This window comes from Maniola hyperantus, chromosome 5 (genome assembly GCF_902806685.2).
Source record: "Maniola hyperantus chromosome 5, iAphHyp1.2, whole genome shotgun sequence".
Lineage (NCBI taxonomy): Eukaryota > Metazoa > Arthropoda > Insecta > Lepidoptera > Nymphalidae > Maniola > Maniola hyperantus.
In genome coordinates, this window is record NC_048540.1 from 2898234 (window position 1) to 2925006 (window position 26773).

Genomic DNA, 26773 nt, shown 5'->3' on the forward strand with positions numbered 1-26773 from the left:
CAGAAGACTCAGGAATCATTTATTTATTATATTTATTTCAATACAATAAGTCACATTTAATAAATAAAATCAATATACACGTATCTAAGCACTAAGATACAGATAGATTTTCAAACATTTTTCGATTCAAATAACAAAGAGTTCAGCTCAGGCAGGAGCAATGGCCTATCCGGAGACGATGTAAAAGTACGCGGCAGAAAATAATGTACATTTTTTAGAACTCTCTTTAGAAAGAGGTAGCTGTTTTGTAGAGCACTGTCTCTGTCGTTGAGACCGACAAAACGTCACATAGGTTAACAGAGACAACACTCTACAAAGCCGAATTGTCATTCTAAAGACCGATGTACATTATTTTTTCACCCAAGCAAAGCCGAGGCGGATTAACTAGAGCGGATCAACTTCATCGAGAAATTCCTTCTGAGTTGACTTTACAATATCTGAATCGAAAAAGTCCGCTAGCTTACTGACATCAGATCTTAAAACTTTATACACTTTGTGACGACAAGAGGAATTGATAGAATTTTATATTAACACTAACATATTTTTATTCTGAAAAGAAAAGGCCCAACACATTAACCCAACATTTGGCAAATGCCCGCATGCAACCGGCTTGTCGAATTTGGCGGGTTTTCATAAACCTCAAAGGATCATACGTCAGTACCCTTATTATAAATGCGAAAGTGTGTTTGTTTGCTGGTTTGTCCTTGAATCACGGATTGACGTGATTTTTTGCATCGGTATAGTCAAAAACCTGGAGAGTGACATAGGCTACTTTTTATCCCGGAAAACCAAAGAGTTCCCACGGGATTGTTATAAACCTAAATCCACCCGAACGAAGTCGGGGGCGTCAGCTAGTCATATAATAATTTCCTTCCGACCAAATTAGGTGGTCAGTCTGCTATTGCAGTGTATCATATTATGATACTACAAATGTGTGTGCTCACTATCTATTCCCTCACTCTGATAGCCCAATAGAGCAGCAATATTTCGATACAACTGGAGAGAGATAAGTGCAAGGCCATGCACTTATCTGTCTCCAGTTGTATATCTCCAGAGTCATCATGTGCTCTCCCAGGCACAGGAGAGAAACACCGCCTACTTCCTAACTATAAGCTAGTACTGAAGATTACTTGACAAAACCCCTTACGGCGGTTACGCACTCATCCGATAAGAGTCCGTGAAAATACGTTCCTTTTTTTGCATGCTAGCTTAAGACATATGTCGTAGATAATCGCTGGTATTGTCACGGATGACGGATATAACTCGGATGACGGAAGTGGAGTTTAAATGCGTTTTATAATCCGATTCGGGGATAGATCCCATGTCCCGTCGTACGCAGTCGAACACACTAACCACTAAACTTTAGTTTGTTTATACTTGAGGCACAAGATGAATAAACTAGTTTTCTTTCTTTCTAGCTTTCTAAACCGTATAGGCCAGCACTTGCCGAACGCATTGGGTCAATGTGTAGTGGAACTTTTAGATATGAAAAGGATGACATAAATAGCATGTCACACGTAAGTTGATCAGCGATCACACATTCGGCCGCGCCCAACGCACGACAATATTATAAGAGCGGGGGCACACGATGCGTTGCGGCGGCGCGGCAGTGCGGCGCCGGAGCGTTGTCGCTGCGTCGTCTTGCATAGAAATATCCGTGGCATGTCACACGATGCGCTCCGGCGCCGCACCGGACTTGAAACCACCGAGACGAGGCGGGGAGGGGTGAATGCGTTGCGACGTCGGAACGGCACCGTTTAGTTGTATATATGCGTCACAAGAAAATACACTGTCCAACGCTGCTACGGCGCCGCTGCGACATAACAACGTTGCGGCGCCGCACCGCTCGTGTGCCCGCTGATACGGTGAAATCTTTGCGGTGCGGCGCCGCAATGCATCGTGTGCCCCCAGTCTAACTCGTTCACGCAGCTGAAGAGTCCAATTTGACAAATTTTTAATGTACAAAGAAGTACAAGCTTAATTTGCTATGGCCTTGTATATCATGGAATTCCGCAAAATAACGCCTGCTTCTGTCCACCAAACTTGGGATGGTTTCAGACTATCATTCATTTTTAAGTGAGTTTTGCACTCGTTTTAGTTTAAGCGCTTACACACGTGTTACATTTCGCGCTTCTCGCTAGATCCTTTTCTAGAAAATACTAGCTGTTGCTTGCGACTTTGTCCAAGTGGATTTAGGTTTTTGAAAATCCCGTGGGAATTCTTTGATATTCCGGGATAAAAAGTAGCCTATGACACTATCCAGGTCTTAAACTAGATCCATGCAAAAAATCACGTCGATCCGTTGTTCCGTTGTTACGTAATTGAAGGACAAACCAACAAACCAATAAACCAACAAACAAACACACTTTCGCATTTATAGTAACGGTACTGATTCAACGACGCGAGCAAATGTGTCATCGGCTTAATTTATTACAAGCTAATTTTTATAACCTATTACATCTACACTGATATCTTTACTCATACGAAAAAATCGAATTATAGATTTTGCATTTAATGATATCAATTTTTTTAACAATAAAGCAAGAAAATTGCATGTTTTCTTTACAATAAACTGTAAAACAACAACAATATACAATTAAAAATTAAATATAATATTTACTATTGTGTGACAAAATTAAAGTTTTCCGGTTATTAGATATACCTATTCTGATTGCGATAACGTATATTCTATAAAGAATCAGCACAATTAACTTTTAAAACTACCCCACATTTACGAACATCAATATTTTAATACTAACACGACAATTATATTTCTTTATCACTAGCAAAATGTATTTATTTTACGATAACCCAAAAAATATATACTTGTAACAATATTTTTTTCTAAATTTTCGAGCTGGGACTTGGGACCCAAACTTACGAGGCACGCGGGATTCTCTGACTGCCAAAAAAAAACAAAATAGCTAAAATAATTTTATTCCAAAATTCTGAAAAAAATTGTTCCTTCAAAACAAATACATTTTACTAGTGATGTACATTGTACCCGAACGTAATATATCGAGACACAATTTAATGTTAACATCAAATAAACTCGAATGTTAAATTTGATAACAGTGAATAATATATCAAATGAACTGGTTATTTGGTGGTCAGAATACTTTTACATTATTTATAGGTACCTGAACATATTTGGTTGATTATTTGTGTTTTTTTTTAATTCACTGCAGGTATTTAAAAATACTTGCGCATGCCCACAATCACGTCTGATGGAATGTGCTGACACAGTCTAAGACGAACGCGTAAAAAAATAATAGCAAAAATAGTTTGCATTTATTACACAAACAAAAAAAATCTAGGTGCACGCATACTGAATTGGAACTAAACTATAAGCTAACTTAACCCGAATACCAAGCACAAAACTAACTCAAAACATCATAACGTAAAATAAAATCACATAAATAAATCACAAAAACTTAACGAATTCTATATAATGACCTTTTTACATAATTATTAAACCAACATGAAAGCACGCTCCGCAACGCAACGCGTAAGTACACACAAGAGTGTTAAGTGCTCGCTTTTCACGCGCAAATTTTAGCCTGAGGTTCTATAAAGCATACTTTGGATTTGCTCAGACTTAAATTTCAGTTAAAACAAGACAGATTTAAGTCAGCGATATAACGCTGTCTCGTTTTAACAGAGTCTTAAGTCTGAGCAAAGTCAAAGTGCTCTCTATACATGTTAACTTTAGTGTGGATGTCTGCGACAGTCAATTTGTCATCTACACGAATTTTTTGCAGCGTTAGGGGGCTATGTACGCGGGAGTGAAGAGCGGGCATTACATCATACGCTGGATATTGTCACGATCGCGCCTGCCTTAAGCCTACGAGTTAACGAAAACAACAAAACGAGTTCTAATGGGCCAAACTTCCCTTTTCAATTTACATTTTCGTCTAATTTAACTCAAGCGAAGATAATGCTGACAGTACACATCAAGTTTACTGTCAAGCTTGCAGTGGACTTGAAACAGCGTCCAGTCAACTGATAGCCATACACCGTCAAGTTTACTGGACGTCGCTTCAAGTCCGTTGCAAACTTGACCGATAAACTTCATCGTGTATGGACAGCGTAAGATAAGATAATGTAGAAACGAGTTTATTTATCTATCAAGATAATAATAAAAATACGTATAAGAGTAATTTTAGAAAAATAATTTCTATTTCTAAGATTTTTTGTGGGTAATTCCGTAGTACTTAAATATAGGTTTATTTAATAAAAAATAAATGAGTGGTATTGGTTATTAAATACTCAAAATGAAACCCGTAAATAATGATTATTAATTACTAACTACTTGCGACTATCTTGCGAGAGAATTATACGCTATTTATATAGTCATTATCGTAATAATTATATAAGTTTACATAAATGTTATATACAAAATGAAGGAATCGGTGTTTTCAAAGTTTGATTTATAAGTAATAAATACATAGAAAAATAGTATTGATTCGTAATGTACGAAACGAATGAAAAAAGATGTATGACTAATATTTAGCACACGATTATTAACAGTCATTTTTCAGTCTAAAATATAGAAACAAATGCAAAGCATCCCTGTTTGATCCAATTACAATTTAAAAAATAAAATTGACAAATCTTCATTCTCTTGACGTGATAATTTTCGACAAACTTAGCTCCAGAAGTTTCGATTAGAAGTGTTTATCGATAGGAACACCGCGCATCACTACGCTCTTCCTTTAGACTTTTAGAGGGCAAAAAGCATTAGGCTGCTCCTGCACTAGTCTAATCCCAACAATGACGGATGGCCAGAGACACATCCGAAGATTTTTAGATGTCTTATATGGGTATCCAAATTGACGCTATACAGGATGTAACCAGAACGCTAGCAAAAACAAAGACAGGTGATAGTACTGATGATTACTGATATGATATAACAAGAAAAACGCCTCACTTTTTAAAATACGTATGTATGAATTTTGCTCATCTGGAGTTTTATAACATCTTTGCCTTTGACTAAAATTGATGGTCAGACCTACTCCGGACTGTATTTTCTCGAACTCAAACCAACGTGAAAGCATCCTAGCGCATTTAAAATCAATGAGTTTAGAAATGGTAGAATCGCCCTATAATTGATGAGTTTTATATTTAAGGCTGTAGTTATTATTTTAAGCAATAAAATAATATAAAAGACATGATAATTATGCCAGTAACTTTTGTCCTAAATTATATTCTTTCGGTAACGGCGAGATTTATTATATATTAAGAATACAATATATAAACACAAATATATTTAAACATAGGCATTGTTGTATTTGAAAAAATCGACTATTAAAAATTATTGGCATATTTTATTATTAAAGTATTATATTTTAATAAATATTTTTATTTTAATCTTTATAGTTTTGCTAACACACACATTTTCTAAATGACATGATCTAATTCAAAATATATCAAATTAGCAGTAGTTATATAGAAAAAAAGTGACGATATTTTGATTAAATTTGTACTATAACTCAAAATTTCTAAATTAGGGATGGGTCACTTTTTTTTCTATGATAAGATGTTTTCTTTTATCATATTTTTTTTCTGAAATTAAGTCTAAGGATTTTTTTTGATACATAGTAGAATAAAGAAATGAGTCACAATAAAATAAGACTAGAATAATAAAATAATTATACGCTGTTCTAAAAAAAAAACTCGTGTCGCTGCACACTCAACAGAAAAACTGCTGCGATTTTATGCTATCGGTGGGTTTAGTTTAATGAAAATGAAAATTAACACTAGGTGATTAATTTAGCGACCAGTTGAAACGGAAAAAAATCATATAATGCCAATACTATCTTTTCCATAGACAACATACAAATGGAATCACAAAAAAATTTAACTCTATGAACGGCACAATATGCTCAGTTATTTTTCACAATCAAATATCCCCTTACAACTGAAACAGGAATTTCTGTATTTATTATTTTCTCGTAATTTACAAAAAAAAAACTGGTAAAATGTTGTAATTTGTGTGTATAAGAAACTCGATAAAATTACCTTTAGATGTTAATTTAAAAGAGAGTTAATGCAATAATATTGTAACAAGCTTACGTTATAAAAATAATAACAAAATAGTAAAAATTTCAACCAGACTGCTACTTTTTTGCTATTTATTTTATTGTTCTAATTACACATTTTGCTATTTTTTTTTATTCATAGAATCGCGACGGTGTCTCGTCAAGTGTGAAACTACACTTACAATTTTCGTCAACGTCAACTTATTACTAAACAAAACACACGAGTATGTACCTGCATTTGTGTATGTATTTCTCTATGGTACCATGTTTAGTATGTTCCTGTTTTCCAGCGATTCTTTCAGAGCATAGAAGAGCTGCAATTGTTGTTCCGGCTTCAGATTGTACACCTGTAAGGATAACAAAAACATCTAACTACCCATTATTATTATTTACTAGCGACCCGCCCCGGCTTCGCATGGGTGCAACATATATACTAATGTGGTGTCATTGAGGTGTCATTGCCTCGGAAACTCTCAAATGAGAGATTTTTTTTCCGACCTAATTCACAATACAATTACACTTAATTTTTTGAGAATTAAACTATAGCTATAAACCTTCCTCTTGAATCACTCTATCTATTGGTGAAAACCGCATTAAAATCCGTTGAGTAGTTTAAAAGATCTACGCGTTCATACATACATACATACATACATACAGACTTTATTTTATACTATGTAGAGACTAACTGATGCCCGCGACTTCGTCCGCGTGGATTTACATTTTCAAAATCCCTCGGGAACTCTTTGATTTTCCGGGATAAAAAGTAGCCTATGTGTTAATCCAGGGTAATTCAGCTGTTTTTGCATGATTGAGTAACAAACATCCAAACATCCACATTCCACACTTTCACATTTATAATATTACTAGCTTATGCTCGCGACTTCGTTCGCGTGGACTACACAAATATCAAACCCCTATTTCACCCCCTTAGGGGTTGAATTTTCAAAAATCCTTTCTGAGCGGACGCCTACGGCATAAAAGCTATCTGCATGCCAAATTTCAGCCCGATCCGTCGAGTAGTATGCATTGTTCGTTGATAGATCAGTCAGTCAGTCAGTCAGTCACCTTTTCCTTTTATATATTTAGAAGATTAGGATTATTATTTATTTTAAATCTAATTGGAACGGCAGTGTCACTTACACTATCAATGATAAATTTAAATACAAACACAAAAATACACAAAATACAAAACGATAAAACATTCAAGGATTTTGAATGTACACTGAGAACATTGAACGACCCGTTCATGCAATGCTCTCCGTGTACTTCAGTAACTCCCGAATCAAAGTTATACACCATGCCGTCATTGCATGGATCCTATTGAGCATTATTGTCCAAGAGCGCGTTGAACGATGCCAATGAACGCGGTATAGGTGCCTTAGCTATATAGCATAGCTGGTATTTAGATATGGAAAGGGTCCGGACAGTGTCCCTCCAGTGTATATGAATGGTGTGGAAATGCAGAGGGTGGCGACGTTCAAGTATCTTGGCCACATCTTGACGAAGAATCTCAGTGACGATAAGGACATCGAGCGCGAGAGGAGGGCGCTTGCCGTAAGATGCAACACGATCGCGCGTAGATTTTTCCGCTGCAATGAACAAGTTAAGAACACTCTTTTCAGAGCGTTCTGTCAAAACCTTTACACTTGCCAACTATGGTTTAACTACACAAGACGCTCGTATGGTGCCATCAGGGTGCAGTACAATGATGCCTACCGCATCCTGATGAAACTACCACGATTTTGTAGTGCGTCGATCATGTTCGCATCGGCAAGAATGCCCGACTTCTTTGCGATTTTTCGCTCCAGAATAGCTTCCTTTTGGGAGCGAATACGCCACTCTAATAATGAGATTCTCCGGACGATGTGTGAGCACTTGGATGTCGCCATCTACCGGTATTGGTTGATGCAGCATCGCAGTGCGAATCGAAAATAATGATAGAAATACTATACAATTACTATACATTATTGTACTTATTTTTGTTATTATTTTTTATTGTAGACTAGCTTATGCTCGCGACTTCGTCCGCGTGGACTACACAAATTTCAAACCCCTATTTCACCCCCTTAGGGGTTGAATTTTCCAAAATCCTTTCTTAGCGGACGCCTACGTCATAATAGCTATCTGCATGCCAAATTTCAGCCCAATCCGTCCAGTAGTTTGAGCTGTGCGTTGATAGATCATTCAGTCAGTCAGTCAGTCAGTCAGTCAGTCAGTCAGTCAGTCAGTCAGTCAGTCAGTCAGTCAGTCAGTCAGTCAGTCAGTCAGTCAGTCACCTTTTCCTTTTATATATTTAGATTTTAATTATTTTTATTTTATTTATAAATTTTATCGACTTCTGTGATAATATGGGTACATTTTGCCTGAAAAAAAGAACATTATTATTATTATAGCTCTAGCAACAGTGCGATGATGTGGGACCACGAAAAGTTTATTCTTTCGTGAACGAAGATCACTGTTTTTAGCGACACGTATACGACACAGTTGTTCATGAAGTTGGCATCAACATTATAAATGCGAAAGTGTGTGACAGAATATATCACAAAGTGCAGACCTGTTGCAGCAGCTTCTGCGGCGTCGCGGTGCGGATGAAGCTGGTGATGTACACGTTGACGAACGTGGCCATGAGGAACTGGCAGTCGAAGCGGTCCATGATGCCACCGTGTCCTGGGATCACGTCTCCAAAGTCCTGGAGATACAGAAACAATCATCAAGCTACTATCATGGAACCCCCCTTTTCGCTGTCTCATAAAGGGGAAAAAGACCCTTCTCATAAAGGGGAGAAATAACAAAACTATTAACATGGAACCCCCTCTTTTCGCTGTCTCATAAAGGGGAGAAAAATGACAAAACGGAACAAGAATAAGAAGTATCTAAGAACATGTAGGCAGTCAAGAAGGCGCTCCGGAAACACACCAAGAGCTAGTACAGTAAGTAATGTTCATCGACCTTTAGAAAGAGGTTCCGGTTTTGTAGAGCATTGTCTCTGTCGTTGAGACCGACAAAACGTCACATGGGTATGAGTGACAGAGATAAACGCTCTACAAAGCCGAAACGACATTCTAAAGGTCGATGTACATTACTTTCTGCCGCGTACTGTACCCGCGATCCGGGTGCTGATCAGGTACGAAACTGACGTCGATATTCGAATTCAAAATGGCTGACATATTTTCAAAAAGTCAATTCATTTTCGATGTTTTGAGGTACTTATTACGAAAATTGTCTATTTTCAAATCAAAGATAGCTGACACTTCTTTTTTGAATATCTATGTGAATTTATGTCATTTCCGAGGTTTTCAGGGTGGTAATTTTTTTTATATAATGTTGTCCACAGTCAAATGGATGGAATGGATTTAAAAAAGTTATTTCTATCATAAAATATACAGCAATTTACTCAGTTAAAACTACAGAAGAATTTTAATTCGGCTTCGCAATCGCCAAAACTTTATTGCACTATACATATTTTAATTGTAAACTAGAAAATCCTTTGTTTCAATTGGCAATTGTTCAAAAAATTTCTTCACCTGACGTTATTAGCAAGTTAACAGCTTTTAATGTTGTTTTTACGTTTTTATATTAGTGTACATTTAGCGCGGAAAAAGTTAAAAGCATGAAAAAATGAATTGTGATGAATTTTCAATGTCGATTACGATCCCAACAAAAAATAAGTATAACGAAGGGACTGTTCCGCATATCTTATGCATTTAATTACAAACAATAACCATTTTTTATTTAATTCAATATCAATAACCATTTGCCTCATTTTGTAGTTTTAGTGATTTAGTAATTTTGAAACCCGCAAAAGCTCGGGTCAATGCCCCACCTACGACGCGGTATTGACTCCGAGTGGCCTACTTAGGCGCTGCCGCGTCGCGTCCCGTCATGCAGCGCAGCGTAAGTGCAACCTTTGGACCTTTAATGTAAATGGGCAGCGGTTATCACTACAGATACACAGAAGTTACCTTGATCTTAAACGCTCGTTTGAAGCCAGAAGCAAAGAATCCTCCGAACGGTCCGATGACGGAGCTGAAGATGCTGAGAGCAAGCGAGTGGATCATGAAGGGGTACATATTGAACTTCTCACGACCAAACTGCGAACAAAGTACAACTTATTACTTATTATATTTTTACAAACTGATTTTTACAGACTTCGTACGCGTGGATTTAGGTTTTTGAAAATCGTGGGAACTCTTTAATTTCCCGGGATAAAAAGTAGCCTATGTTACTCTCCAGGTCTTTAATTACCTACACAATTAAAGTTATCTTTTATCTATGCAAAAAATCACGTCGACCCGTTGCTCCGTTGCGACATGATTGAATCACAAACCAACAAACCAATAAACCAACAAACAAACACACTTTCACATTTATAATATGGGTACCGACTAGAGGTGTCAAAAAATAATGTACCTAATAAATTTATTAAATATATAAATGTATTCAAGATATTCGTTTTTAGATTAAAACAAAATTGAATACAATATATAATAAGTAGTGAAAATTTGAGAAAATCCTTCCTAAAAAATAACTCGTTCGATCTTTGATACGCCGCGCGCGGCGCGACCGAGCGACGATATTAGAATAAAATATATTAGGTAGGTACAGCTGAATACAAATATCGTCGCGATTCGACGGTGAATAATTATTACATCGAATTTTCGTATTGGCCTGTTACATGTTGACTGTGATGATAAGAGTATGCGGCTAGTATTTTTATCATTTTGTTTGTTTCGTAATAAATTTTGAATGCAGTTTTATTTATTTGTGAACTTGAGTGTCGATAAATATTTAATGCGAATAATTGTAATGTAGATTAGGCAAAATAATGTAGATTAGGTACATTTTTGTGTTGTGATAGATTTGTGTCGCGCGTTAATAATACCTATTATAAGTAGATTTGTTCTTTTTGGAAATACTTGCGTCATTTTATAAATCGTATGAGAAAATGTTTTTCAAAGTGTAGGTATTATCATACATTTAAGTATTATAGGTAATAGGTTAGGTACGTGAAGTGGTATTGTTCTTTTTAGAAATCATCATCATCATTTTATAATTCGTATGATAATAAATATGTAGAAATGTATGATAATAAATATAGTAGTTACCTACTAAAAAGATTTTTTTATAGGTAACTAGGTAAACTTACCTACCTATTGTATTGTAGGTATCTACTTGACATTGCTTTATCATTCTACTTGTTTTTATTTTTACATACATAGGTAGGTACTAGGTACTGTATTCCGCGACAGGTTGAGATGGCAATCGGGGTATGAGGCGGGGGTGACACCCCGCACACCCGCACGTCACCCTCGCTCGCCCGCACTGGGTTAGCACAGGGGCCGTGCGGGTGTGCGGGGCATTCCCTCCCCGATTGCCATTTCGACCTGTCGCGAAGGTATGGATTGGGTACCTATTAAGAGTAAAATTTAAATCAATCGAGTTAAATACAAGCTATACCCTAGTTCTCGACCTTATTGACGGTTATGAGAAAGTTGTTTTTTGTCATATTCTTGTTCAGTAGGTATCATTCATAGATTGTTAAAATGTTGTTCCCTATGTCAATAAGGTCGGAAATCGCTTGCACCCATTTATATGCTTGCGCCTCATGGTGAAATCGGTGCAAGCAAATCTCGACCTTATTGACGGTTATGAGAAAGTTGTTTTTTGTCATATTCTTGCTCAGTATAATTCATAGATTGCTAAAATGCTGTTTTCTGACGTATGTCAATAAGGTCGAAAATCGATTGCACCCATTTTTCTGCTTGCGCCTCACGGTTCAAGCAATTTTTTTTTGTAACAAAATAATGTAACGTTATTAATTATTAAATATTTGTCTGTAACACGTGATAATATTGTGATACACACATGAACCTGTATTTGACACCTCTAGTACCGACGTATGATCCTCCTCGGATGCATCTTCTGAGAATGCTCCCGTGTCGGAGTGAAATTTATGTTGAGTGTTTTTTAGAAGATTTATGGTGTGTGTATGTGTGTGTGTGTTCTATTTCTTGTGTATAATATGTATGACTCCCGCAAAGTAGTCTCCTATCAAATCAGTACCCTTATTATAAATGCAAAAGTGTGTTTGTTTGTTGGTTTGTCCTTCAATCACGTCGCAACGGTGCAATGGATTGACGTGATTTGCATGGGTATAGATAAAGTCTATTTTTTATCGAATAGAATAGAATAGAATGTTTTTTTTATTCATGTAAACTTTTTAAAAGTGCTTATGAATAGTCAGGTAGTTTTAATTTACCACTGGTTCGGAATGCCGTTCCGGAAAATCAAAGAGTTCCCATGAGATTTTTAAAAACCTAATTCAACGCGAAAGATGTCGCGGGCTTAATCTAGTAATTCATAAAATTACTAATGATTTTCAAACAAAAAAAAGGTAATGGAGGACAGAACCCTATGAGTTGGTCTGAAGAAATCAGCACTCTGCATATAGATATTATATTAGTGGCGAAGGTAAGATCACAATTGTCGGTAAAAGAAAAGAGGTTGTTGCAATATCGTTTAGTTAGCGCATTCGTCAGGTTTAATTCCCTACCTTCGTGAAGTTGTGGTGAAAAGCATTTACGAACAGTGTCACCTAAGTAAGAGTTTCAAAGAGTTTGGAGGAGGATAAGGCAAGTGTTGAAAATTAAGTTGTCTTACCATTTTCATGAGGGGTTGCACGAACTGGGGAGGCGTGTAATCTTGCAGACGGAACAAGAGAGACGGCTCGCAGTCCATGGTCATCCGGCCGAGGGACTCCGAATACTCTATCGGGCACACCAAGTATGGATACTGGGACATCATGTAGGAGATCTGAAAAAAAAGTACTAAATGGTTTATTTATTTTTTCACTTCTCATACTCATAAAGTTCTTCTTTATATGCTGGATGTAAGCCGACTAAAACGTCTTTCTATGCTCTCGTGCATGAAAGTGTTGTATGGAAATTTATATAGTACCTAAGCCTCGCCTATTATGCTCCCGTGATCTCCTGGTGCTTTATGTAAGCTACAGTTGGTGTCACGCAAAAGGTCTTCGACCTTGAACTTGATAGATTTGGCATTTCATTCAAAAGCCTCTGACCTTGTACCTGCGCAGTAGGCGATTAAGCGATGTATGGCTAGAGCATATTATGTAATACCAGGAGAGGTTAAGTATGAGACTTAAGCTCACCCACAGGTCGCGGTCGCGTATTTCCTCGCAATCGAAGTGAAAAGCAGAGTGTATTATAACTCGGTCATAAAACCCATTTTATGCTCTTGTTGTACAATCTACTATTTATTTATTTAAACCACGTTATGCACAAATAATGAACATACCACAAGTCCAAACACAACCGTAGACACGCCGCCGCCAATGAATCCTTCCCAGGTTTTCTTCGGGCTGAGTTTGATCAACGGCGTCTTCCCGAAGAAGAAACCGAACACGTAGGCCATGACGTCATTGCAGATGATCATCGACACGGGCACTATGAACCAGATGAGACCTGAAAATGTGTTACAGTTTTAGTAAAAAAAAAAGTGGGGATTGCTGAGGGAAGAGAAAACTTAAAACTATGAAATAAAAACACCTCTAGAGAAAAAAAGGACCCTTTATAGGATCACTTCGTTCTGTCTGTCTGTCAAGACGGGTCAAAGAAATCAAAACCTATAGGGTACTTCCTGTTGACTTAGAATCATGAAATTTAGAAGGTAGGTAGCACATAGCAGAAGTAAAGGGAAAAATTCGGAAAACCGTGAATTTGTTACGATTACATAACAAAAAAAAAGTGTTATTTCTTGTACGACAGTACGGGATCATTCGTGTACGAGTCCGACTCGTACTTGACCTTTTTTATATAAATAAACTTGTACTAAGCTTACTTCAAAAGTTAATCTATAGTACGCGACAGGTCGAGATGAAAATCGGGGTATGAGGCGGGGGGACGCCCTTCACTACCGCACGTCACCCGCGCTATCCCGTACCGGGTGAGCTCGGGGCCTGTGCGAGTGTGCGGAAGCGTCCCCACCCTGATTGCCATCTCGACCTGTCGCGTACTACACTGCTTGTTCGGAATAACTTTTCTGCCGAGAAGAATCAGCAAGAAACTCGGTAGTTTTATAAAATGTATATTTTGAAATATTATAATCGACTAAATTATGATGGTTTAATTAATTCAGATTGATAAAAACTGAGTAATAATAAAAACATGGTCTCACCACATAAACTTAATCTAGGTTTAAAATAACGTTAAACAATGCGTTTGTATGGGTTTAACGAGTTTGACGTTTGGTTAAACCGCGTCTTAAGTGCTTGTAAGAGTGAAGCCACAAGATGCGTTGCGATGGCGGTGCGGCGCCTGAGTGGTGCCGCTGCGTCATCTTAGCTACATAGAAATCGCGGTACCATGCCACACGATGCGTTACGACGTCGTGCGGCGCCGTCACACGAGTAGATATTATAGACCAACGCACAACAGACGGAAACGTTTAAGTGCGGAAACCAGCCCAGAGCGAAGAAGAAGATTATAGACCAGAGGGGAAGCTTCACACTAGCTCACGCACACCACGACGTGTCACGGACGCTCCATTTGCGCCCAGTTCGATGGCAAACGGCGGCAAACGTAGCGTCCGTGACACGTCGTGGTGTGCGTGAGCTGCGCTATGAGTGAGTGAACCTACAGCCAGCCGCTAGTATGAAGCTTCCCCTCTGGTCTATATATCTACTCGTGTGGCGCCGTACCGCACGCACAACGGACTTGGGACCAGAGAGACGAGGCGGGGAAGTGGTGGGCTGGTGCGTTGCAACGCCATACTTTTTACCGGAGCGGTAAAACGATTTCCCGTGTAGCATACAATACTGAAATCTACAGCGGTGCGGCGCCGCAACGCACCGGAAACGCATCGTGTGGCCTCACTCTTAGCTACAATTCGCCAAGGCTCTTTTGGCGCGTGGGGAAAATCGGAACTAACGTTGCCGTCAAGTGTCCCTTTTGTTCTTGTTTGAATAGTCTAAGCCTTTGTTCTCCAACAGCACCCCCCTGTCAATGTCATTCAATTGCCAAAAGAGCCTTGTCGCACTGTAGTATGTTTTCAAATAAAATAATTCCTGCAAAAAAAGCAAAACAGGAGCAATACACGGAATAATTTGAAAGCCATGTTTGATTTAATTTAGTAACAGGGCCGGTATGTATATTTTAACATTCAAATTGCGTTTGTTCCATTTGAAACTACATTGTATGTTAATTATCTAACATTTCGTATGAATAACATAAAATTGATGGTTGTCATTTCATGAGTAATTACAGCGAAACTAGTTTTTAAACTACTAGTTGCTTTGGCCTTGATAACTTGCGACACTAGAACACGGTATCAAAAAGGTTTATAGTCTAAAAATGGTACTGATTCTGAGCACAACCAAATTTTAGAGTATTCGCATCCTGTTCTTACTAATGTGATATGAAAAAGACAGACGCAGTTTGACAGTTTTAAATTTAATTTTTAGATAGTAAAGGTATTTTGGGACTGGACCATGGTCGCGCATCTGCGAATGTGACGTTATCATAATTCAATATGTTATCAACATCAATGATTGATTACTTTTTACTGAACCGAAATATTGCGTCTCAATCTGGAATACCCTCTTGAGATGTGTGACACATAATGTGTCATTCCTGTCTCTTACAATTCGGATATCTTTGAAAGTAAAATGCATAAATAGAATGACTACCTAAAAACACTAAGCAAACGTTTATATGAAATCACTAAGCAAACGTTTAAGTTCTTATACACAATTTACAAACCTAAAATCGTTATTGCTTTTAATGTGAGGATCATCATACGTATTTAAGTACCTCACGGTCGCGAGGATTGGGGGCTGAGGAGACACTGAGTTAGCGAATCACCCCGCAGAGGCGTGGCACACGAGCATGGTGGTTCTGTCCTTCAAAAACCGGCTAAGTGCGCGTCAGGCTCGCGCAATGAGGGTCTTATTTTTTCGACATTTTGTACTATAATTCAAAAACTATGATGCATAAAAATAAATAAAAATCTGTTTTAGAATGCACAGGTGAAGCCCTTTCATATGATACCCCACTTGATATAGTTATCCTACTTTGCTAATTGAAAATACTAATTATTAGTTTATGACCACAATTTTTTTTGTGTGATGTAACCACTAATTCACGGTTTTCAGATTTTTCCCCTAATACCAGCTATAAGACCCACCTACCTACCAAATTTCATGATTCTAGGTCAACGGGAAGTACCCTGTAGGTTTCTTGACAGACAGACAGACAGACACACAGACAGACAGACAACAAAGTGATCCTATAAGGGAAACGGAAAACGGAAGTTTTTCCTTTTGAGGTACGGAACCCTAAAAAGGGAGATGATACCTTGCTGAAGAATTTAGACCCATCTCGCTTTTGAAATCACGTCTATAAGTAGTTCTCGAGTTATTACAAATCGTCTTCTAGGTTAAAATAATTATTGTACTGGATGTATACAATTTTGCGGAATTTCCATATTTTAGTTCGCAACTATTAAACCAAGCATTCTCTATAGCAATAAATCTATTCATATAAATATTTCATGGAACAAACTACTTTCAAATACAAAACACATCTGTTCGCGAGAAACAGCTAGCTCGTAATATAAATAAATAGGTTATGAAGATCCGATGAAAGCCTGGCATAGACTTCGTGATGGCTTTTGAAATATTGACATGAATGGGGCGCTTTATTCTATTCATCGGGTAAAGCAGGTACAAAGGGTAAACGTATAAAATCGATGTCTGGTGATCGCATATTAAACGCGAACAGGCTCGAGGGGGGGGGGGGGGGGGGGGGTTTAAGAAATAATTTTAGAGGTCGGGGGGCAACGGGATCGTTAAGGACGTGCTTAGGGCGTCTTTTATCGGGTGGTTATGTATTTTCAACTTTCAACACAAACGACCTATCCTAATATTAATAAAAGTAAAATAGTGGATTTTTGGATTTGGCTGATTGGAATGGACATACCTTTTACCTCAGTTAACACATATTATGCTACCTTTTATGCTGAAAAATCAAACAGTTCCCATTGAATTTTTAGAAAACCTTAATACATAATCATGCATCATCTATAATAGTTCCTCATAATTGACGTTTGAAAAATAAATGTATCCATAATACTGTCATTAATGATATTTTATATGTCTATATAACGCATAGAAATGTGACGTCAAACTGACTCTAGGGAAGCGCTGCGAAACAACAATACGGTGTCGGTCGAACAGCGAACAGGAGGATAAAGTCGTATGGCGCCTAATAATAGCCCATTGTTTACTGAGAGCGCAACGTATGAAATAATATCATGAACGTAAAAGTTTAGATTTGTTTAGATAAATCACTACCCATATTATATAAATGCGAAAGAGTATTCGTCTTTTGGTTTGTCATTTAATCACGTCACAACGGAGCAACGGGTCGAGGTGATTTTTTGCATGGGTTTAAATTTTAATTTTACGCGGACGAAGTAGCGATATCTGGTGAGCTATGATGTATGTATGCCACACGGAGAACCTGGAGAACGAGATAGGCACTTAGGTATTATTCTGGAAAAGTTTTAGGATTTATAAAAACCTAGAAACCTAAACGCGCACGAAATCGTTAGTAACAACTAATTGATAATAAACTCAATCGCAACGAGAGTCCAAAATAGCGTGCAAGAAAGAGTTGATAAATTCTTAACGAATTCAGAATGTTTTTACTTCTAATGCAGTACAATTTCTACTTTGCCCATAACGTTCGCAGTATATTAACCAGGAGGGCTAGCATAGCACTAAGCACTTTGCCAGTTTAGCACGCTCTGTCGAATTAGATCTTCTTAACGACTCTTTCAAGTTCAACACCCGGCGGTGCATCTCGATCGAAGCCTAAACTGCTTGAAAAGAAGCGATCGCTCCAATGAAAACATAGTTGTCTTCCATCCACCATTATATAAATGACAAGATATGCCCAAGCAAACAAAATTTTTCACGGTTCTGGAACCAAATAAATCAGCGCCACTACTTAGATACTAAATGAACGACCCGTTTGAAATCCAGACGTCACTGAGTTGCATTGGTGCTAAATAAACATTTTAGGACCAATGAGTCGGTGCCATTTTGCTTGTTCAATGGCCCTGTTTTTACGAAGTAATATATAAAATGTTGTCTTCCTGCTATTTAATATCCTTGAACTAAATTATCAATTAAATGTCAACCCAAAGCATTATCATAATAATATTTTATCAGTGTCATAACTTCATGAGTCGCTATCAGGGGTTAGTGACCAGTAATCAGCGTGAGAAAATTGTAGCAGAGTACAAATTGTGCATTTTGCAGTTTGACGTCAGTTTAATCCACGACCTTCATCACTATGAAATTGATAATTTTGGACTGATTGAAACAGGCGTAATTTTTTAATTTTTTGTCAAATATTTATCAGTCTATAAGTCCCGCATATTGCTATTGCACTGGAACCATGTCTCATTAACATCGAAATGACGTCAATTTAACGGCAGCCCAAATAAAAATATACCATCAGCTCGAAACTTCAATCTAGTGCTGACGTCATTAAAATGGCGGTCACGCGCATTAGCAATTTGCGGGACTTATACCAGTTAAAGTAATTTGCAATATGTCATTGTGACTACAATCATGGACTAAAGGTTGCTATCTACATATTTTTCTGCTTCATCAGTCATTCTCAAGAAATTGATGACGCTGTTCTTATCATATAATGGACGCCTAACTCGTTCATACGTGCCTATTGCCTACACACAATCACATGAGCCTTATTCTTAAAGTGTATTTACATATTTCCCAAAAGAGCACGCCTGAGTAGCGATCGGGACGTGAGCTACATTCATCTTCTTCAATTGTACCTTGCAACCGCACAGTAGCGCACATTAGCGGCGAGCGGCGCGACGAACATGTAAATGCTGGCTTAGTAATTTTGTTTAGTATGTAACTGCATATTGCTTTTAGATTTTTTGTCAAGATATAGTCTATCTCATTTCGGATTTTTCCATCTGGGGAGAGCCACGTCCAACGTTGTTTAGCCTTCTTCTTAAAAAAGGTACTTGTGATGTAGAGCTGGTTCTGTAGACAATATTGTATAAGAAATTGAAAGAAGAAGATTTGAAGAATGTGAAAAAACTAAGTGACCGCCAGAGAAACCTAGATATTCGAAAAAGAACACAGGTTACTGACGCTGCGGAGCTCGCATGTAAACTTAAATGGAGATGGGCGGGCCATGTGGCTCGGGCAAGAGACGGTCGGTGGAGTGAGATGGTACTACACTGGTGGCCGCGCGACCACACCCGGCCGCGTGGGCGACCGCGCGCTCGCTGGAGGGACGACATCGAGGATGTAGCAGGACCGACATGGACGAGACTCGCCACGGAGAGATCACAGTGGAGCAATATGGAGGAGGCCTACACCCAAAGATGGGTACCCAAAATATAAACTAATACAACCAAACTAAATAATAGGTGCATCCTTTGTTTTAAATAATATGTTATATCTTTTAAATTTTTTTGATAACTATTAATGGAAAGTAATAATAATAACAATGAAATAACTTAATTTAATTTTCAATAAATAATTTACCAACTTTGTATAATAATTTAATTGAAGCAATGACATAAGAAATTTATATAGATCTTACAAACTAGACAGATAACAAATAATCTAATAATGTACCTACTTAGATAACAATTGTAATTATGTATTTTGAAAATAAATGGCTATTTATTATTTATTTATTATTTATTATTATTATGTAACTGCAACGTGCTTATGCGTTCGTTGAAAATTTGTGACAGATTGACCTTGTTTGCTTAGTAAGTTACTGATAAACAGCTAAACGTTAATTAGCGGGTGAATAGTTATCGGTAGCGGTTGTCTTTCTTTTTAATATTGCTAAAAAGGGACGGAACATGAATTTTGAAGTCTCTTAGTGCACGCTACAAACAATAGGCTCGCGAGTGGCAGCTAAAGTCACAAGGTTTGACAATTCTAAATTAAATTAAGTTTATCTGTCCTATTCTTATTACAGTTCTTGCAATTCACGAAGGCGAGTGAATTTTACTTGTTTTTACGTCGTATACATTGGGCATTGAGTAGGTGTGCGTGCATGTCGGACCAATCAGTCGCGAGCAAGTGCTCGCAAACGGACACATCGAGTGTACCTTACTTATACCGATACGACTTACACACAAGCATAAGCCATTCGCCTTCGTGAAATGCAAGGACTATACATTGGTAAGACCAAGATACGAATACTCTAAATTTTAGAAATCAGTACAAATCGATTGAGATTTAGGCCGGATTTTTACAGGTGTGAAAGAGCCGTAATTCTCTGATTTACTCGACTCTTGGAGATATAAATAGAGGCGCATCTATCTTCGTATGAGTGAACGCGTCCCCTCCTCCGTGCTTCCTACACCTATCCGACCTAGTTAGCGACGCAGACGGTTGACTGGCTTCCCGTCCGGCCGGCCCTGACAATGTCCACGCGGCGATAATGTGGCAGACAGCCTTATCTATTGGTATTTATAGGTCATAGGTCAACAATTGCAAAGAACTTTGCAATTGTTTTTTTTATTCCATTACAAGTTCGCCCTTGACTGCAATCTCACCTGATGGTAGGTGATGATGCAGTCTAAGATGGAAGCGGGCTAACTTGAAAGGGGTATGGCAGTATCGGTTTCTACACGGCATCGTACCGGAATTCTAATCACTTGGCAGTGTGGCTTTGCCAGTAACTACTGGTAACTAGCCACGGCTCTAGCCTCCCACCAGACCAGACCAGAGACAATATAGAAATTATAAATTCCCAAATTGACCTTGCCGGGAATCGAACTCGGCACATCTCAGACACTGTGCATTGTAAGGTGTACAACTCCTAAGACTTACTTAATGGACTAACCTTCAAAGATGTTCTGTATAATGAGGTAGCTCTGGGTGACGACGATCAGTAGAGCCACATGAGTCCAGGCGAAGAGGCTGAACTGGCGCATATAATAACGCTTCACCAGAGAAAGCACGAACCACACGAATCCAACGCAGTACAGACTGAACGAGATGAACCGATGGTAGGTGACCAGAAACTTGAGGTAGTCCTGCAAAAGGATACAATGCTTAGTATATTTATTTTGGGTTTTAAGGGAATACTTGGCCTTCTTGGGAAGTCGGCGTATTTAGTTTAACCAAGTGATGATCTTAATCAATATTAGATGGCTTTAAAGTCACCAAAGAACACACCGTGCCTACCATGACGCTCGCTGCGTGAGAGTTCCATACTCCTATACATTTTAAGCCTTTTTTTGTTTTGCAATTTTTTTTTCTTTTATTGTAAATGGATATTTGTGTGAAGAAGAAAGAAGGGAAGGCTAAAGATAATTTGATTTAGATGCAAGATATATATAGTACGCGACAGATCAAGATAGCAATCGGGGTGGGAACGCCCCGCACCTCACACCCCTCGCGCAAACCCGGGCGGGCGAGCGCGTGTGACATGCGGGTGTACAGGACATCCCCGATTGCCATCTCGACCTGTCGCGCACTATATATCTTGTTTTGGATTAAAATAAATTCGTAAATAAAATATATCATGGTGCATGAAATCATTATTAGGGTTCTGTACCTCAAAAGGAAAAACGGAACCCTTATAGGATCACTTTGTTGTCTGTCTGTCTGTCTGTCAAGAAACCTACAGGGTACTTCCCGTTGACCTAGAATCATGAAATTTGGCAGGTAGGTAGATTTTATAGCTGACATTTGGAGAAAAATCTAAAAACCGTGAATTTAGGATTAGATCACACGAAAAAAATTAAATTGTGGTCATGAACTAATAATTAGTATTTTCAACTTTCGAAGTGATGTGACTATATCAAGTGGGGTATCATATGAAAGGTCTTCACCTGTACATTCTAAAACAGATTTTTATTTATTTTTATGCATCACGGTTTTTGAATTATCGTGCAAAATGTCGAAAAATTACGATTGTAGTACGGAACCCTCATTGCGCGAGCCTGACTCGCACTTGGCCGGTTTTTTTATAGATGTAGGTAGCAGTAGTAATGGTAAGAGCTATTTTTTGTCTGCTTAAAACTAAAGCTAGGTACTGTAATAAAATTAAATCAAGTACTACTTTAGTTGTTAGTACTAAGTAGTTTTTAAGTTTATTTATATACAGTAGGTATGCAACAAAACTCGTTCGACAAGTGAACATTTCAAAATTGTTTGTAATTAGGAATTCCTAGCGTTTTGTTTGCAATTTTATTGCAATACATGAGTTTTTTTACTTCTTCTGCAACTATGAATTAGTAAGTGAATACGCAAATAAGTAACAATTTACAAAGGCACGAATATCATAATGAATAATTTCGTAATTTCGTAAATCAGTACCCTTATTATAAATGCGAAAGTGTGTTTTTTGTTGGTTTGTTGGTTAATTGCTTTGTTGGTTTGTCCTTCAATCACGTCGCAACAGATTGAAGTGATTTTTTGCATAGGTACAGATAAAGACCTGAAGAGTACATAGGCTACTTTTTATCCCGGAAAATCAAAGAGTTCCCACGGAATTTTTAAAAAACCTAATTCCACGCGGACGAAGTAGCGGGCCTCAGCTAGTATTTCAATAAGTATAAGAATTTTTGCATTAACTTGTATTGAGCCACAATGTTAATAGGGCTATAAAGTGTATTAATAAACAATGATTTCCCATGGGGGGTTTTCCATGGAAAGGGATGGATTAATACATTAGCCGTAATTGGGGAATTAGGCACAGTATAAAGAGAGCTACAGTAGTCTATCACACTTGATCTCGTAGTAAATAACGACTAGTGCTAGTACGAAGGACGACAGACCTAATCGCGGGCATCATAATAACATGAACAGGTAAGGTTTGGTTTGTAGGTTTGTAGTAGGGCTATCTCCGGAACTGTAAAGGACAATGACAGAATTTCAATAGAACCGTAACCCATTTCATTATATAAAAGTCGTTTACACTTTGCTAAATGCAGCATTTTGTTGCTGTTTCATCACTGACAACTAAACATAGGATTTAACACCTCTAGAACTTGCGGTTTTTCATTAAATCTAAGATTAAGTCACATAATGATTCTAGGTTATATGCAATTTACCTACAACTAACATCCGCAAGTTAAAAATCACAATTTTTAATTTTTAAGTGGTTATTTAATAATAGGATAGTTATCATTAATTTATATTGTGTGTATAAATTGGTGGGTCAGGATCTGGCATTCTCCTTTCAGAATTGGATCATTCAGAATTGGATCATTCCAATTCTGAAAATTTTCATTTCCCTGAGTGCTATAGGCTATCAATTATATGATAATACGCGGACGAAGTCAGTCAGCCAGAAAAAGCTAGTTTTATGTAAAACAGCGACACCTGACTGAAGCCCAGACATGTTAGGTATTTATAAAATTTTGTCTAGTCAGATTTGGTTCCATGCAAGAATCGAGGTTAAACCAATTAGAGGGATTCTCGCTATATCCGATAACCTTAATGTATTCGCCTACTGTAACACGATTACGTGTTTACGTAAACTTATATTTTCGTAAAAACATTTTGTTAATTTTTAGGGTTCCCTATCTTCAGAGAAAACAGGAAACCTCATAGGATCACTTTGTTGTCTGTACGGCTGTCTGTCTGTCAAGACCTATCGAGTGAATCAAAAACTAAAGAGGTACTCTCCTGTTGACCTAAAATCATGAAATTTATCGGGTAGTAGGTAATGTCTTATAGCCTAAGTAAACGGAAAAATCCGAAAACCGTGAATTTGTGGTTACATGAAAAAGCGTCATTTCTTTTACGATAGTACGGAACCCTTCGTTAGCGAGTCCGACTCTCACTTGATCGGTATTTTTTGTGTTTGTAAGTGGTTTACTTAAATCCGAGTATTATGCAATGGCTCTGACGCCACGGAAGTTTCACGACCAAAAATTCAATATGTCAGAAAGATCGATAGCAGTAGGGTTGTCAGGAATATTTTTCATAGAAAACGATAAAAAAATATTTAAAAACCGACTTCCAAAACCACTACAAAGTAAAAAATAACTTTTGTTTCTACACGTATAATATGTACTTATGTTGAAGTCGGGCGAGCTTCACGCTTTGATTTCTAGTTTTTGTTATTATGCTCGGAAGTTTATTTTTGGAAGTCGGTTAAAAATGAGATTAGACGACTTACATAATAAAATGAAAACATGAAAATTGACTCTATCAAAACCACCCAAAAATTTTTGAGCTTAAAAAGTTTTTTTCTTTTTGTTACTTTTCTCTTTCTCAGAAATACGTTTGAAACAATTTGAGTGCAGACTTTATTTCGATAAATACAAATAGATAACCCTAACTGTAAATCACTACCCCTATTATAAATGCGAAAGTGTGTTTGTTTGTTAGTTTGTTGGTTTGTCTTTCAATCACGTTGCAACGGAGCAATGGATCGACGTGATTTTTTGCATGGATATAGTCAAAGACCAGGACAGTGACATAGGCTACTTTTTATTATGGAAAATCAGTGTTCCCACGGGATTTTTAAAAACCTAAATCTAGTCAGCTAGTTTACATTAAAAGAAAAATTAATTTTGCAAAACAAAAAAAAGTTTTTTTCAGTTTCCACGCGATTTTTAAAAACTTAATTACACGCGGACGAATTCGCGGGCATCAGCTAGTTTATAATATTAACATATAGATATAAAAAGACAATACTCACAGTTCGATTAATCACCACTCCAAAGTAATCAATCAGGTTCTCTCCATAGAAGAAATAGTTGGAAGTCAGCAAGAAGTACCAGGACAGTGACCGGAACCACGGCAGCCCATGGACCCGGTACACCGCATAGCCAATGTTGATGATCTCTTCAAAGCATTTCACTTGTACGCAGAGCACCTGTCAAAGTAATAAATATATTAACAACATTTTCTATATATTCTATAGTAAAAAAGGCCAAGTGTGAGTCAGACTCGCGCACTGAGGGTTCCGTACTACAATTGTATTTTATCAACATTTTGCATGATAAAACAAAAACTATTATGCCTAAAAATAAATAAAAATCTGTTTTAGAAAGTACAAGTAAAGCCCTTTCATATGATACCCCTCTTGGTATAGTAATTTTACTTTGAAAGTTGAAAATAGCAATATTTGTTTTTAATTTTTTTTTTTCACGGTTTTCAGATTTTCCCCTCATGTCTGCTATAAGACCTAAATTCCGGCCAAATCTCATGATTCTAGGTCAACAGGAAGAACCCTATAGGTTTCTTGACAGACAGACAGACAGACAACAAAGTGATCCTATAAGGGTTCTGTTTTTCCTTTTAAGGTATGGAACCCTAAAAACTGGAAATGAAGGGTTCAGCGCCATCATACAAGAAATTACACTTACAGTTATCATCAAAGCTAAGGGTCCACCGTAAATGAGCAAGCAGAACCCTCCAATCATCAGCCAGGTGAAGATTCCTCGGATCACCCAATTTCTCCATCTATATAAAAAAATCAAGTCTATGGCAAATGCTACACACTCGAAACGGATAGACAATATTTGGATTGAACTATAGTCTATAAACAGCTAGTCCTGTCATACTTACTTTTTACTGTGCATTACCTACCACTCACAGATGTACACCTAATCTCTCGCAGCAAATGGCTCGTAGAGCAGGAATTACCTACACTCAATAGCAATATTGAGTATAGGTAACACATGGTAAAAAAGTAGGTCTATCCGTTTATTAAGCCTATGGTTCGATCCAAATATCGCCGATCCGGATCGAGTGTGTAGCATTCACTTACAGTATTGGAATATTTGCATTTTATTTATTATTATGCTCATAGCAACAACCCTTATGTAGTCAAGATACCTACAACCTACTTACCTAAAAGAAAATATATACATGTTCTTTTTTGGTTAATTTTTGACACAGCTGGACCGCTTTTAATAGAAATTTTGCAGGCAAGTAAAAGAGACTTTGTAACAAATGATCTAGGCTTGATCTAGGCTATTAATTCCTATTTTTACCTCCTCAATAAAAAGGTACTTACAAAGGTTCAGAAGATGAGATTGACTTGAATCTACTATTTTTAATTGGACTTGTAAGAAACAAATTTTTTTACAAGATACTTAATATAAAGTTTTGATATTACCTACCTAATTAAAACGTACTTTGGGTAAAAAACTGCCTTACAACTAACTGTATTACAATGACTAATATGCATGTATAATACAATTACCGGGAAGACAGGCCAGAAAGCGCTGAATCCAGAATCTCAGGCGTCTTATCGGTACCCTGAGGTAGCGACTTGGCTAGCTCATCTACGTATTTTTCTTCTAAAACCTTTTCTTCTTCAGAATCCACCTATTAAACCACCAAACCATTAATAATACATAAATTAAAGAAACTGGTTTTTATTGAGTCTGAAATAGTTATAATTTTTTTACGTGATCGGATTCGCCTGCGGTGTTCTCAGCTTTTTCATGTCCATCACCGTCACCACGCCGGTGTCGTATTTCACTCATATTCTTAGACCCTGTAATCTACACTTTTAACACAGGTAAACACGGCACTAATTAAATTTTTAATTTCAAAATTGAAGAAAAAACTGAATTTGATGTTAGAATGTTTTCCTTTTGAAGTGATCTCCACAGACTACAGTGTATATAGGGAGGTGATCTCTTGGATTGGATCTGTCAAACGAAAAATC

The 26773-nt window shown here is 37.4% G+C and overlaps 1 protein-coding gene across 1 annotated transcript; it reads right to left on the bottom strand.

Moving 5' to 3' along the window:
* On the bottom strand, positions 1 to 26773 carry Cds (CDP-diacylglycerol synthase). The gene is made up of 11 exons (XM_034968709.2): positions 26738 to 26773; positions 26511 to 26704; positions 26303 to 26427; positions 25461 to 25557; positions 24791 to 24967; positions 20975 to 21167; positions 13359 to 13525; positions 12702 to 12854; positions 10004 to 10132; positions 8596 to 8730; positions 1 to 6388 (listed from the first exon to the last, which is right to left on the bottom strand). The coding sequence occupies exons 2-11, from the start codon at positions 26586 to 26588 to the stop codon at positions 6296 to 6298; spliced, it is 1347 nt and encodes a 448-aa protein (XP_034824600.1). The 5' UTR covers positions 26589 to 26704; positions 26738 to 26773; the 3' UTR covers positions 1 to 6295.

Bases quoted from the DNA above. Each gene is read 5' to 3' on its own strand.
- Cds (XM_034968709.2), bottom strand. From the start codon at position 26,588: ATGAGTGAAATACGACACCGGCGTGGTGACGGTGATGGACATGAAAAA. The intron at 26,428-26,510 runs GTAAAAAAATTA...GTGGTTTAATAG, and splicing joins CCGCAGGCGAATCCGATCAC to GTGGATTCTGAAGAAGAAAA. The intron at 10,133-12,701 runs GTAAGACAACTT...CTTTGTTCGCAG, and splicing joins TGCAACCCCTCATGAAAATG to TTTGGTCGTGAGAAGTTCAA.